Source organism: Pleurodeles waltl, chromosome 4_1 (genome assembly GCF_031143425.1).
Source record: "Pleurodeles waltl isolate 20211129_DDA chromosome 4_1, aPleWal1.hap1.20221129, whole genome shotgun sequence".
In the NCBI taxonomy this organism is placed as follows: Eukaryota; Metazoa; Chordata; class Amphibia; order Caudata; family Salamandridae; genus Pleurodeles; species Pleurodeles waltl.
The window spans coordinates 436,031,607-436,044,374 of record NC_090442.1 but is presented as its reverse complement, the minus strand read 5'-3'; the positions used below and the strand labels follow the sequence as shown (position 1 = coordinate 436,044,374).

General features: G+C 45.7%; 1 protein-coding gene across 8 annotated transcripts in view; it reads left to right on the top strand.

The window, feature by feature from the left end:
- Positions 1-12,768, top strand: part of PCLO (piccolo presynaptic cytomatrix protein) — a 1,309,308-nt gene that overhangs the window by 1,277,316 nt on the left and 19,224 nt on the right. For all 8 annotated transcript variants that reach the window (XM_069228704.1, XM_069228705.1, XM_069228700.1 and 5 more), the window contains one exon: positions 5,756-5,901. In XM_069228704.1, the coding sequence (XP_069084805.1) occupies positions 5,756-5,901 (146 nt within the window). The remainder of the gene's footprint in view (positions 1-5,755; positions 5,902-12,768) is intronic.

Here is a 12,768-nt window from a genome sequence, read left to right as displayed (position 1 = left end):
TGCTTACTCGCATCAACTATTACTCTTCGCTATACGTTAGTCTTCCTAAATATCTCCTTACTCTGCTTCAAGGATTCAAAACTCCTGCTTCTGTCTTGTTTTTAGGGTCGAGCCTGCGTCGCGTGTGCTTGCGCATGCGTTACACTTGCGAGACGCTTTAGTAGTTAGAAAAGGACACGGAGCCCCGTCCATGTCACGTCAGTGTCTTTCATTGGTTTGTGGGCTTGCCTTTCAAAATCCGCTTGCTTTCATTAGTGGAAGGCACGCATACGTCATGCCTTTTCCGGTGGTTAGCCCTCCTCAAGCGCAGCGACGAAGTACTGAAAACATACGAGGCTCGCTGTTTGCAGTCAGGTTTGTGGACTACTTTTTATCTTTTTTCACAGCGCGGTCTCGCTTGGCAGAAGTCAAGGACTTTGCATGACATCGACCCTGTTACATAGTTAATTGCACTTTTGCTGGTTACGTAGATAATTGCACTTTTGCCGATAGGTTTCACTATGAATGAACTCTAGCAGCGCAATTGCACTTTTTTTTTTCCATTTAAAGTGGTAAGAAAAATCTGGTTTTGTTGCTGTTAAACACATTCCCTCAAGGACTCAATTTGGTGGTCTGGTCCGAAGCCCTTTGTTCCTTATCTAGTTGCCATCTTTTGTCAATGTGAATTTAGCAACCCTAAACTCCAGATAAAGTGCTTTTTAACACATGCTACTCCAGTTCACACTTCTTTGAAAAAAACCTCGCATGCATCTGCATTCTTTCCAGGATACTTTTATTTTCCTTCATTAATGGAAAAACGAGCAGCGCAATCGCGCTATGTTTCCATTTAATGTGGCAAGAAAATTCTGGTTGTTTTGTTGCTGTTAAACACATTCCCTCAAGAAATCAATTTGGTGGTCTGGTCGGAAGCCCTTTGTTTGTTATCTAGTTGAAATCTTTTGCCAATGTGAACTTAGCAACCCCAAACTCCAGATAAAGAGCTTTTAAACACATCCTGCTCCAGTTCACACTTCTTTGAGAAAAATCTCCCATGCATCTGCACTCTTTAGGATACTTTTATTTTCATTCATTAATGGAAAAACGAAAAAATTCACATTATAAAAAACATGGTACATTTTATTGGATTTGCTGGTCCGGGTGCTATTTAATAATTTATTGATAAACATACCTACCATTTTGCCAAACTATATTGCAAAAAAAAAACCTTTACTTGGGAATTGTAACCACTTTTCTAAATACAGTTTTATTTTACATAGGTTTTACCTTTTTCTATAGATTTGATTGTTACAATTAAATGTACATTCTTTGCAAAAAACATAGGTGTACTACACAAATACCCATAAAAACGTGCTTTGGGTGCCTTTGTGTTGTTTCTTTTTAACTTAGGAAATACATGGTATGTTTAGTTTGATTTGTTGTTTTTTTGGCTCATTTACTTTTCTAATAGGGACTCTCCTTTTAATCCATATGAGGACCGCTCTTTCACAAACATTGCTATTGTGGAGCTGAATTGGTAGTTTTTAACTCTTTATTTATGGTCTCTCTTCACAACAGATTTGGGTGCTTTCGCTTTGCTTTCATTTCACTTTTTACTCCTCTTCTGTTTTTCTCCCTTCTCTCTCTCTCTCTTCCCCCTTCTCTCTCTCACTCTCCCTCCTCTCCTTCTCTCTCTCACCCTCCTATCTTTCTCTTTCTCCCTTTTTGTCTGGCTTTCTCTTCCTCACTTTTTTCTCTCTCTCCTCTGTCTATCTTTCTCTCACTTTCTTTTTTTCCTCTGTCTCATTTTGTCTCTCTATCTCTATTTCTCAGTGTCTCTCATTCCTTTCTCTCTCTCCCTCTTTCTTCTCTCTATTTTTCATTCTTTATTTCTCTCTCTCTCTATTTCTTTCTATCTCTCTCTTTCTATATTTCACTATGGCTCACCTTTTCTCACTCACTTTTTTCTTTTTGTCTTGCTCTCTCCTCTCTTGCTCTTCCCTTTCTTTTTTCCTCTTACTTTCTTCTCTCTCTTTCTGACACCTCTCTAATTCTCTCTCTCTCTCTCCCTCTCTTTATATCTCTCTCTCTCTCTCGCTAATTTCTCTCTTTCCCTCACTTTCTTTGCTCTCTCTCCCCCATCTTTCTCTCTAACTCTATCTCTCCCTCTCTTTATTTCTATCTCTCCCTCCTTTCTCTCTCTCTCCCACCCTCTCTCTTGCTCTCTTCCTCACTCTTTCTCTTTTCCTCTTTCTTCTCTCTTTTTCTCTTTCTCTCTGTCTTAATCTCTCTCACACTCTGCTTCTCTCTCATTCTGTCTTTCTCTTCTCTGTTTCTTTCTCTCACTTTCTTCTCTCTCTCCCTCTCTGTCTGACTCTCTATGTCTCTCCCTCTTCTCTTACTACATTTCTCTTTTTCTTTCTCTCTCCCCCACTTTATCTCTTTATTTCTTATTTCTAATTGTATGTCTCTCTCCTTCCTTCTCTCTCTCTTCGGTGTCTTTCTCTTTTTATTGCTCTCTTTCTTTCTCTCTCCTCTCTTTCTATATTTCTCTCTAACTCTTTCTCTTGCTCTCTCTTTCTCCCTCTATCTGTCTCTCTAACTCTCTCTCTCCCCCTCCCTCTCTTCCCGTCTCTTTGTATCGCTCCCTCCTTTCTCTCTCTCTATTCTCTCTTTCCTTCCCACTCTCTTGCTCTCTCTGTGTTTCTTTCTCTCTCTCTTTTTATCTATTTCTTTCCATCTCACACTCTCTCTGTCTCCTGTACCAACTGGGAGTAGTTTCTCTTTTAAGGGTCTTGTTTAAAAAAATATTCCAGTAAGCCTACTAGCCCTTTAGTTATATGCAGGGCCACTGAAATTATATGGCAGAAAGGACCAAAATATGCGGCACTTTTAACCAATTCATGTGGCAAAAAAGTCCAGTTATGCATTTACAATGCCAATAGCTCCAACTCAATTAAATGCGAGACCTATTGCATTGCAAATGCTTGTTTCCCTTTGTTAGCATACTTGTATTTTTCCCTTTGGGCTCGGCTTTGGGGGCATCTGATCACTTTAATCTCATTGATTTCTCTATATTCCCCCATTTGTTCTGTTCATGCAGGTTTGCAATGTCTTCTTTGAGCTTCCCGACCTCTTTATACTTGTTTACATTTGACTTCCTTCACACTCCTTTCTTGTCACCTCTAAAACACCCTCACTATATCTATCTGTGCTGCGTGTACTCTATCTGCTTTCAAGAAACTGTTGTACTGACTGTAGCTGAGTGAGTGTGTTCTGTTGTACCTCTTAGAGGCTGTTAGTACCATTTACTCTTAAGCGCCTTGGAAGAATAAATCCATTATTAAATAAATGAATAAATGCAGCCCAAGAGGTGTGATTGTAAGTCCCATGTATAAGACTGCTATGCGCTTCATGAAAGTAGGGTCACGCTAGTAAAGCTAATTTCCACTAAAGCAGTTGTGATTTTGGCATACCATTGCAAAAGTCACAATAGGCAAAGTAACACTGCACACCCCCATCAACTGTAGTGGCCATTTTTCTTTGGTTGCTACTTACCTACAAACAACATAGATTGCAGCTGGAGGCCACGAGGTACCGTAATGAAAAATGAGGAATTGTTTTCTTAGACGGAGACCAAAAATGAATGTTTTGCATTTTCTTCTGTGCCCATTGGTTTTTTGTTGTCACAGAGACTTCATGATAATGGGTTATTCATTTTAGGTTTCCTATAATAGTGACTTAGGTCTTTACTCAGAACACGATGTAAATGTAGGCACCCCTAGGCCTGTTTTTAATGATGGTACGAAACTGGTTGGTAAAGTGTGTTGGTCTGATTGTGAAGGAGAAACAGCCTTTACCACGCAGTGCCTTTCCAATGCAGGCAAAACAAGTGCGTTGTTACCACGTGTTACTATACCACGAAAATTGTTACAACAACTTGCTATAGGGATCGTGTTGTTGGAGTGGTTTTCAATTAAAAGTCCAACACCTTGCCTACTGTTGCACAGACTAGAATTGGAATAGTAAATTATACTATCCTAAAGTGCAGCGCTTCCCTAAGGCAAGTCATTGTAACGACTTGCGTGGCAAGGGAACATGTGGTAACATTGTGTTCATTGCATTGCCAGCGTTGTAAAGGCATGCGTACTAAACACATGCGTGGCTCTGTAATACAACATTGTGAAGACACTGTTAATGTCTGCAGCCCTGTGTTTTTGATTGCTTAACACATATTTTAGAGGTAATAGGCCTTTAGGAAAATACTCTTGTTTAACTATAATAATGCCATCAGGCTAGCAGATTACTACCTGGAAACTCGCATATAACTGAAAACATACGTTTGGTGAGGTTAGGTAGCCCCTCTGATAAATCTTTTTTACATTATTGTAATTTTGTGCATAGTATTTTTTATATATGCATTAAAGAATGTTTCCTTTTTTAAAGTAAAACTAGTTGCTGGGCATTGATTTATTGAGTATTATTGTTTTGCATTTTTGAGCTCTAAGGTTTTAATCTACAGCACCATCTGAGTCACACAAGAGCCACTCTGTCCCACTAGCCTGAGTCAGCTTCTAAAAAGAGTACTTGTTTGGGCCCTGTAACATCTGACTGTCTTAGGACCTTCCAGGCCAGATTACACACACCTTCTGATTTCATATCAGTTGTTTATTTCCTGCCCGGCACTGCTTTTCATGGTAACCCCAGAAACCCATGTCAAAATGGATCCAGGTAGGAAACATTGTGTGAAAGCTCCCAGCATGCAGAGATCTTATTATCACATTTTCCAAAAATAAACTCACAATTTGGGAATTTGATAAATGAAAAAATGTCTGCTGATCCTTCATATAGCAAAGGCATGGTGAAGCAGCTGTCTTAGTGTGTTGCAGGGGTGGCTCCTCCGTTAGGGCAGAGAAGCGTCACCCCCTGCCAGCAGCAGAAGTAGCAAAACCTTTAACAAAGGAAACAATAATAAACCCTGTTTATTACGTTTCGTTTCCACGGGGGTGACAAGCAGCGAAGAGAGTGCACTGGGCACTCTCCTCAGTGCACGTGGATGTTTGGCTGGCCGTCTCGGGCCGGCCAAACACACATTCTCAGTAGGCTCTCTCCAGCCCAGCACTGTGTTGCTGAGCTGGAGAGAGCCAGCACAGGCTCCCAGTCTGCCTGGGAGCGCCCTGGCTGGGCGCTCCCAGCAAATCCTGACGCTGCTTTTAGCAGCGTCAGGATTGGCCGCAGGGCAGGCTGGGAGCTTGTGCTTGCAGCGGGGCAGAGGAGAGGAGCGGAGCGGCGAGGTAAGTTTTTATTTTATTTATTTTATATTTTTATTACATTTTAGAACACCTCACACACACCCCTGCGCACTGCACCCTCCCTGCTACTTATGAGTGGAGCGAGCTGCGACTGGTGTGTTGTCAACTAAAGTGCTACCATCTAGTCAGCAAAGCACTTTGGCAAACAAGGGCTGTCCTGCGGCTCAGTGGATGAAGAATTAGGCTCCAAAGCCTTAGCAGTTAGGCAACCAGACCAACCTTAATTAAGGTCCTTAATATTTCATCTTGTATCTGGTCCATAGTAAACATCTATATTTGTTCTCTTGCTCATCTGTGTTCCCAACATCTTTCCATAGGGAACATGACAAGAAAAAGGCGATCCTCGAAATGTGAATAAATACTAATTTTATTGTTTCTGTTTTGACTGTTCTAAGATACTTTACTGTGTTGTCATGTTATATCAAACAAAGCTGTTTATTCGTGGATGCCTACTTTGTCTCTTACAGATCTTTATGTGAAGTTATATGTAATCAACCTTGCTACTCAAAAACGAATTATTAAGAAAAAAACCAGGGTATGCAGACATGATCGAGAACCATCATTCAATGAAACATTTAGGTTTAGCATGAATCCTGCTGGGCATTCTCTTCAGGTATAAAATGTCATCACATTATTGAGCACATCTTGAATATGGTATTTTTTAACATAATATGTTACCGATTGGTAAGAGATTTGCGTAACATAACTATACTGTAATGTAAATAATATTCATACATGTTGACGTAAAATCATGTATAATACACTCTATTTCCTCTGCAGGAGAACATATTTAACGATGTTTAATACCGTGTCATTTAATGTTAATGATTTGACCATTGCTTTCCAGCTAAGTCTTTTAAGTTCAGACTTTTTATTTTCGTGCTTGTTTTTTGAGCATTTCTGCTTTCTTCCCAGTGCTTATATTGCTCTTTCTGTACTACATCTTCTACTATGCTGTCATTTCCAACAGTTGTACTTTAAATTATCTTTGTATTCATGTACAGAAAGTCGATTCTCGACTTCATGTTTCCTTGCTGGCTATTTCCCCTGAATGATCTAAAGCATGTCCAAGATATTCTCAGTGGTCAAAGTAATACCAATTGAGCCTTCCGTTCTATTATTCTACAAATGTGTAGACTTGCTCACAAACCGTTTATTTATGAGTATTTCTCCTGGAAGACGTCATGACATATGCATGCTTAATTTTTATTATCAAAGCTTGAAACCTGAGCAGAGTCAGTTATTGATGGTAAATTAATTTGGTGTATGTGCATCACGTTTTGAACTTAATTTAGGCCAGTAGATGTACCTTTGAGAGCGTCTGAACAGGGATTAGGAAAATACAATGAAAATACAATGAAGACCTCTTGAACTGTGATCTTATGGATATTCACATTTTGCAAATAAATCCATGTGCCTGCTAGAAGCCTTATTGTGAGAGCTCTAAAGTAAACAGGGGGAAGAAAGTGCACCAAGTAATTATAGATCACAGCGCGGCATTGGAATGGGAGACAAGTACCGAAAAAAAAGAGAAGAAAAACTGGATTGTACGAAATGCTCTGTATACATTATGCACACGTACAAAAAGGAAACCCAACATATGCTAGGATTACTCATAAATACCATGAATTTACGTGAATAATTTATGGCCTGCATAAATCATCCACATGTTTTGTCTCTATTTTTTAATGTAAGCATTTTTTATTTGCATTTGGAATAGTACAAGGAAACAAAACCATGCACCTTGAATTTAAAACAAGAATTGCCAAAGCCAATAGGTCTGGCCTTGGCAGGCTGGTGCCATTTTTATATTGCAAGTAAAGTAAAGAAAAAATGAAGAAAAAAAACACCACTTACACATGGTCACCATATGCTTGCAATGAAACATTTACAGCTAAAACACATTCACAGAGGTGGAGTATGGCCGCCGATCATGATGGCTGCCTAAGCACACAGTTCTGCTGCTTTGGGAGGCTCCACGAGTTGTAGTGTCTGCATCCATGTCATCGATCTGGCAGAGGGGTCAGCCTTCAGTCCTAGCTACCACGGGGCCTAGTTTAATGTGGTTTCTGTGACTCCCACTGCATCCCGCTTCCAGGAGGGCTAGAACTCGGAGAGCCGCCCTGGCAGCATCAAGGAGAGCACTGGAGCCTGGAGGATGGCCCCAGGGCCCATCACTGTGTGCTGCAGCACAGGCATAGTGGTTTGCCTTCTCCATATTTGCCCCCTTTATCCCTTGGCGTGGGGGCCGAACCGAGGGCACACATGTGTGGTCAGAATGGCGCGGTGTGGGAATCACACCTGCGCACTGTTTGCCTGGGGTATTCCAGACCTACACAAAGTTTTGAAGGCCTAGGCCTTCGCAGCCCTGAAGGACATGCAGCGGGTGCCTGACACCCCGTGAGGAAGGGGCTTGCAAATGACATGGGACGTATTGCGGACTGAAGAGCATCCGGTCTCCCAGTGAGGCCCGCAGCTGCCTCACTTCAACCTCTGAAGGTCTGTCCTTCGACTCCTGCCTAGGGCGCCACACCATGAAGTAGATTGCATGCCATTCCCAGTGGGGCAGAGAGGGCCCAGACAGTGCTGAAGCTGGTTGGCTGGTCCCTATTACTGATTGCAGAGGGCATCCCCTGTTCACCTATCCGGGTCCTCTCTCCTTTGGCTGCTGGCTTGAAGCTTTTTGATGCAGCATCTGGGGAGGTGCACGGTCCTCCTCCCCCTTGTCCCACTTTCGGAGGCCAGCTGCACAGTCTGGCAAGGCAGTCAGCCTTAAAGGATGTCACCCATGAGGAGCTGTTCCAGGGTCTCTCCCCAGGCCATGATACCTTGCCGATTTGGCACTTCAGCTCCTGGCTTTCTTCCCTCATAGGTGGGTCCTCCAAGCTGGCTGCTGGGCTCTCCCCGGATGCCCCAGGAGGTCATGCACCCTTCTCTCATTCACAGAGCTGGACATGTCTTCCGGGAAGTCGTCCTGACAGCTGCTCTTCACCGAGGTTGTTTCGCAGTACTGGCCTGCGACTGCCCCACCTGCTTCGGCTGTACCACCTCGGACCCCACGATGGACTAGATACTGCAGAAGCTCACCACAGTGGGTCGTCACCAGCAGGACATGGACACTAAGATGTCCAGCCTATCAACAGAATGGAGGTCTATCCGGGCCAACATTGCCGGATTCAAAGAAAGACAGGGTGGAGGGGGTGAAGCAACATCTGTCTGCAGTGAAAGAGTCATTCAAGTGCATCCTGGATCGGGACTCGGAACTCTAGAATAACCGCAACAAGATCACTTACCTTGAAGACAAGAGCCACAGGGTTAACATATGCTTCTTTGGCTTTCTGGAATAGGTGGAGGGGACTGATGCCCCGCTGCTTCCTTAAGGACCTTCTCCCCAATTCTCCACTAGTGATACCATGGCCCAACCTGCTTAGACCACAGCGGATGGCTGCTCTGGGCAGGTCTGTCAACTCCTTACTGTGGCCTGGCAACTCATGACTGTGGCTCGCACCAATGGACCATACAACTTTAAGGTCCACAAGATTCGAGCTGTAGCAAACTTTTTCCGCAAGACTAATGAAAAGAGGGAAGCCTTCCTTGCCCTTCGACATCAGTTGCGCTGACATTGCATCAAATGTGGCCTTTTTGAACTCACGAAAGATGGCATGTACAAAGATGTCCTTGACCCAGAGGAGCTACTATCTTTCCTGGAGGGTTCACAGGACCAGGGGATGGACACTGCTCAAGCAGAGTTGTCGATGGTTGTTCAGCCGGTGGACACCCTCCCTTCGACAGCCAAGAACTGGAGTCCTTGGCAGGGGGCACATCTTCCGGACAGACTTCATGACTACTGGAGCAGGTCAAAGAGCCGCAAGGACAAAGTGATTTGGGCGGTGGTGGAGTTCACTCAGGATTAAATGCATCATAAGTTTTGCTCCCCACTGAAGTCTGGTTTGGCTGAGGACTGAGGTGCCCCTCTCATAAACTGTCACCTGCCAGTGCCCTTGGCGCCTTCCTGGTTGATGGATGAGTATAATCTTAATGCCTACCTACTGTTTTGCTGTTTCACTGTTTGCTGATTTTAGTGTTTCTTCCTCTTACTCTATAGATAGTTGCTGGCTCCGGACACAGCTTGTTATCCGTCCTGCCCAGCCATTGTATTCCAATGTATTCCATTGTGTTTCATTGTATTTAAATGTATTTTTCTTCATTTTTTGGTATTTTTCTGCCCCTTGGCCCTTGTGCTCCCTGCCCCACCACTGCACCCTCATGCTGTGCTGAGTCCAGGGATTTTTCTCCTGCTTTGTCTCTCCGGTTTGGGATCCACTCCTCGTTCATCCTGCTCCTACCCTCCCATCCCTCTCCCCCAGATTTCCTGGCTTAACTGCAGCTTCTCCGCTGTGGGGGGCAGGAGGTCTGGTGGGTTTTGAGGATGGTTGGGCGGGTGGGTGGGACATGGGTGCAGCCGGACTCTCCGAGCTTCCTGTCCCTGCTGGTCTGGTCTGGCATTGCATGTCTCTGGGGGTTGGCACCACATGTCCCCAGTGCCTGGGGGCTTAAGAGTGTGGCCTTGTCATCTCTGTGTCCAAAGCTCCTTCTTCCTGGCTCCCACAGGCCTAGCCCCATCTTCTCTTACCTTGTGCCTCACAGCTCCTCCGCTAGCTCCTGCTTTTCTCTTCCTCCAGCATGGGGCCTCCTGGGCTTTGCAGGCCCAGAGGTTTGGATGCATGATTTAAGGCTTCACCGGACAAAGGTTTCTCATCAATGTGCCTTTAGTTTGCCTTTAGTCTCTTCACCCCTTCTATCAACCCCTCACCCTGCCCCTGGCTTAGGCTTTCCTTTCCCACCGTCCAGTGCAACTGAGTAGGGAGGTTACTCCATAGCAGTTGGCAACCCTTACTGGCTGACAGGTCCGGGCCACCTCGAAATGTGGCATTGTCATCCTTCTGCATACATCCCTGCATCATACCGTACTTAAGACATGGACCAACTCGGAGGGTAGATACACATTTGCCAATTTTCGAATGGGAGACAGGACACTGTGCGTGGGATCTGTTTATGTGCTGACTCGGACAAAATGCCTGTTCTTCAGTCATTTCCTCACGAAAATGTATGCTGCCCACTGGCTTATAGGTAGGATTGGAATTTGGACCAGGACACAGTATTGGACCGCACTGGCCCACTCTGTCGACAACAGTGTGGACTGAGCTCTCCTGGTGGACGTTAGCAAGTTCAAGATCTTGTGAATGTTTGGCACCCCTCGCACCCTGCTGATGGGCAGTTCAGTTCACTTGCCTCTTGAGGTGCACAGTACCCAATCTCTTCCTGGTCTTCCAATGACTCATTCCTGGTCTCTCAGCCGGTAGTCACCTTGTCACGGGATGCAGAAATTCTTGAGGGCTGGCTCTCAGACCATTCCCTGATCCTCCTTTCCCTGGGGCTGTTGAGCCTGGGCCACAAGCCATGGTGCCTTACTACCTCCTACTATCGGTCGCTCCTGGGCAAAAGCCAGCCCGGGTCCCACATTACCTACTACTTGGACTATACTTGGGGATTCATCGCCTCATCGCGCATCTTGTGAGTTGTTGCCAATGCGATTATTCGAGGCCAACTGATGGGAGGCGCTGCCCTCGCTAGCAAAGAGAAGGCAGAGCAGCAGGCAGGCCTTAGATGATACCATTGCATCTCCCACCCCTCTTTACAATCTCCCCCCCGGTGCAGCTTGGAGAACACCCTTATGGACCTCAACGTGCTTTACTCTCCTAGAGCAGAGTACGTGCTGCAGCGAGAATAGGGCCACCATTACAAGCAGGGTGAGAAGGTGGAAAGGTTGCTGGTGGTGCAGTTGTAACAACAGAGGCTGCACTAGCTATCCTGACTATCAGGTGTGCTGTGCACCTCATATTCAGCTGGGCAAGAGGACACAGTGAATGAGTTTGTGGCCTCCTACTAGGACACACATGAGGTGACAGCGGACCCTGCCCGGTTGGACACCTTTTTCAACAGTGTGCACATCCCCTGCCTTAACTAAATGGGCAGGGACCTGCTCCAGGGGAAGATTACCAAGGCAGAGATCTCTAACCCCCAATACCACATAGCCCCTGGGAAAGATAGCTTCCCGGTGGCATTCTACAAGTGGACAAGGGAGGAGGTGGAGGACTCCCTCTACGAGGCCTTCCAGGAGGCTGTGCAAATGAGGTCCCTCAGCTCTCTCTTTAACAAGGGCCTGATCACGGTCCTCCCCAAACCCAGGAAGGATCGTCTCCTCTGTGGCAGCTACCAGCCCACATCTCTCCTCAACGGCGACATTAACACTTTGGCCGGGGTACTGGCAGCTTGCCTTTGGGGGGTGATCCTGACAGTGATCCATCACACCCAGGTTGGGTTTGTCCTCGGAACCACCTCTGTTCCTTGGCCCACACATTGTGGTTATCTAAAGACCTCCCCGAGGACACGCAGGCCCTTTTCCTAGATACTGAGGAAGCTTTTGATAGGCTTTTGCGGGGCTAGTTGTTTGAGATGTTTTGGCAGTTCATCCTCAGGGAAGACTTCATTGCAAGGTGTGGAGGCTCTTAGACTGTCCCAATGCACAGGTCAGTTGTGGGCTTTCCCCTCTGACCCTTTCCTGGTCCACAGGGGGACTTGGCAGAAATGCCCCTTATTGCCCCTTCTCTTTCTTCTGGCTATAGAGCCTATGGCTGTGATACCACGGATAGCGGGTATGCCAGTGAAGTTCTATGAGGCGCTTCACAAAGAGTTCAGTCTGCTGTGGTACCATAACTGGCACCATCTGCAACTCTGTCACTACCTCTTTCTCCTGTCCTCTCCATTGGTCTCCTATCTTAAAGTGTGGGTCTGCTTCCGGGGGATGATGTCGGGATTTTACAGCCTCTTGACTCATTATTTATATTCATTGCCTCAATTTGGAGAGCCTGCAGACCAAGTGGCACGCTGGCCTCCAGGTACGAGCAGGAGGACTGGGTAGACCTGCTGGACGCTCTGGGCTTTGCCTCTTTAAGTTGCTGCATAATTGGCACTGGATCCTGCCGAATGTTGGGGCAACGAGTGCTTCCCCACTCCATCTATTGGCACTCAGATGACGTGCTGTGACCTGGTTCATATACTATGCGACTCTCCCACTGTCTCATATGAGCAAATCATTTATAGCCTACAGGACAAGGCAGACACCTTCCTTCATACTTGGGTGCCCTTCTTGTAGGACAGTGGGCACTGAACACTGGGCGACTGGTGGGTGGGTCCGCTGGGCTTTCATGTTCCCCCTAGCTCTAGTCCTGCTCCTGTGAGCAACTCCATGGGTCACCACTGCCACACCATTGGGACACTCTTCCACCCTTATATCTCCACCACTTACGCCTCCTCCACTGTCCTTCTTCAGGTTCCTCTCTTCCTCCACTCTTCTCCTTCTTTCCAGTACTTTCTCCCCTCTCTTTTTTCTTTTGCCCTTCTGTCTTTTTCACTCCGC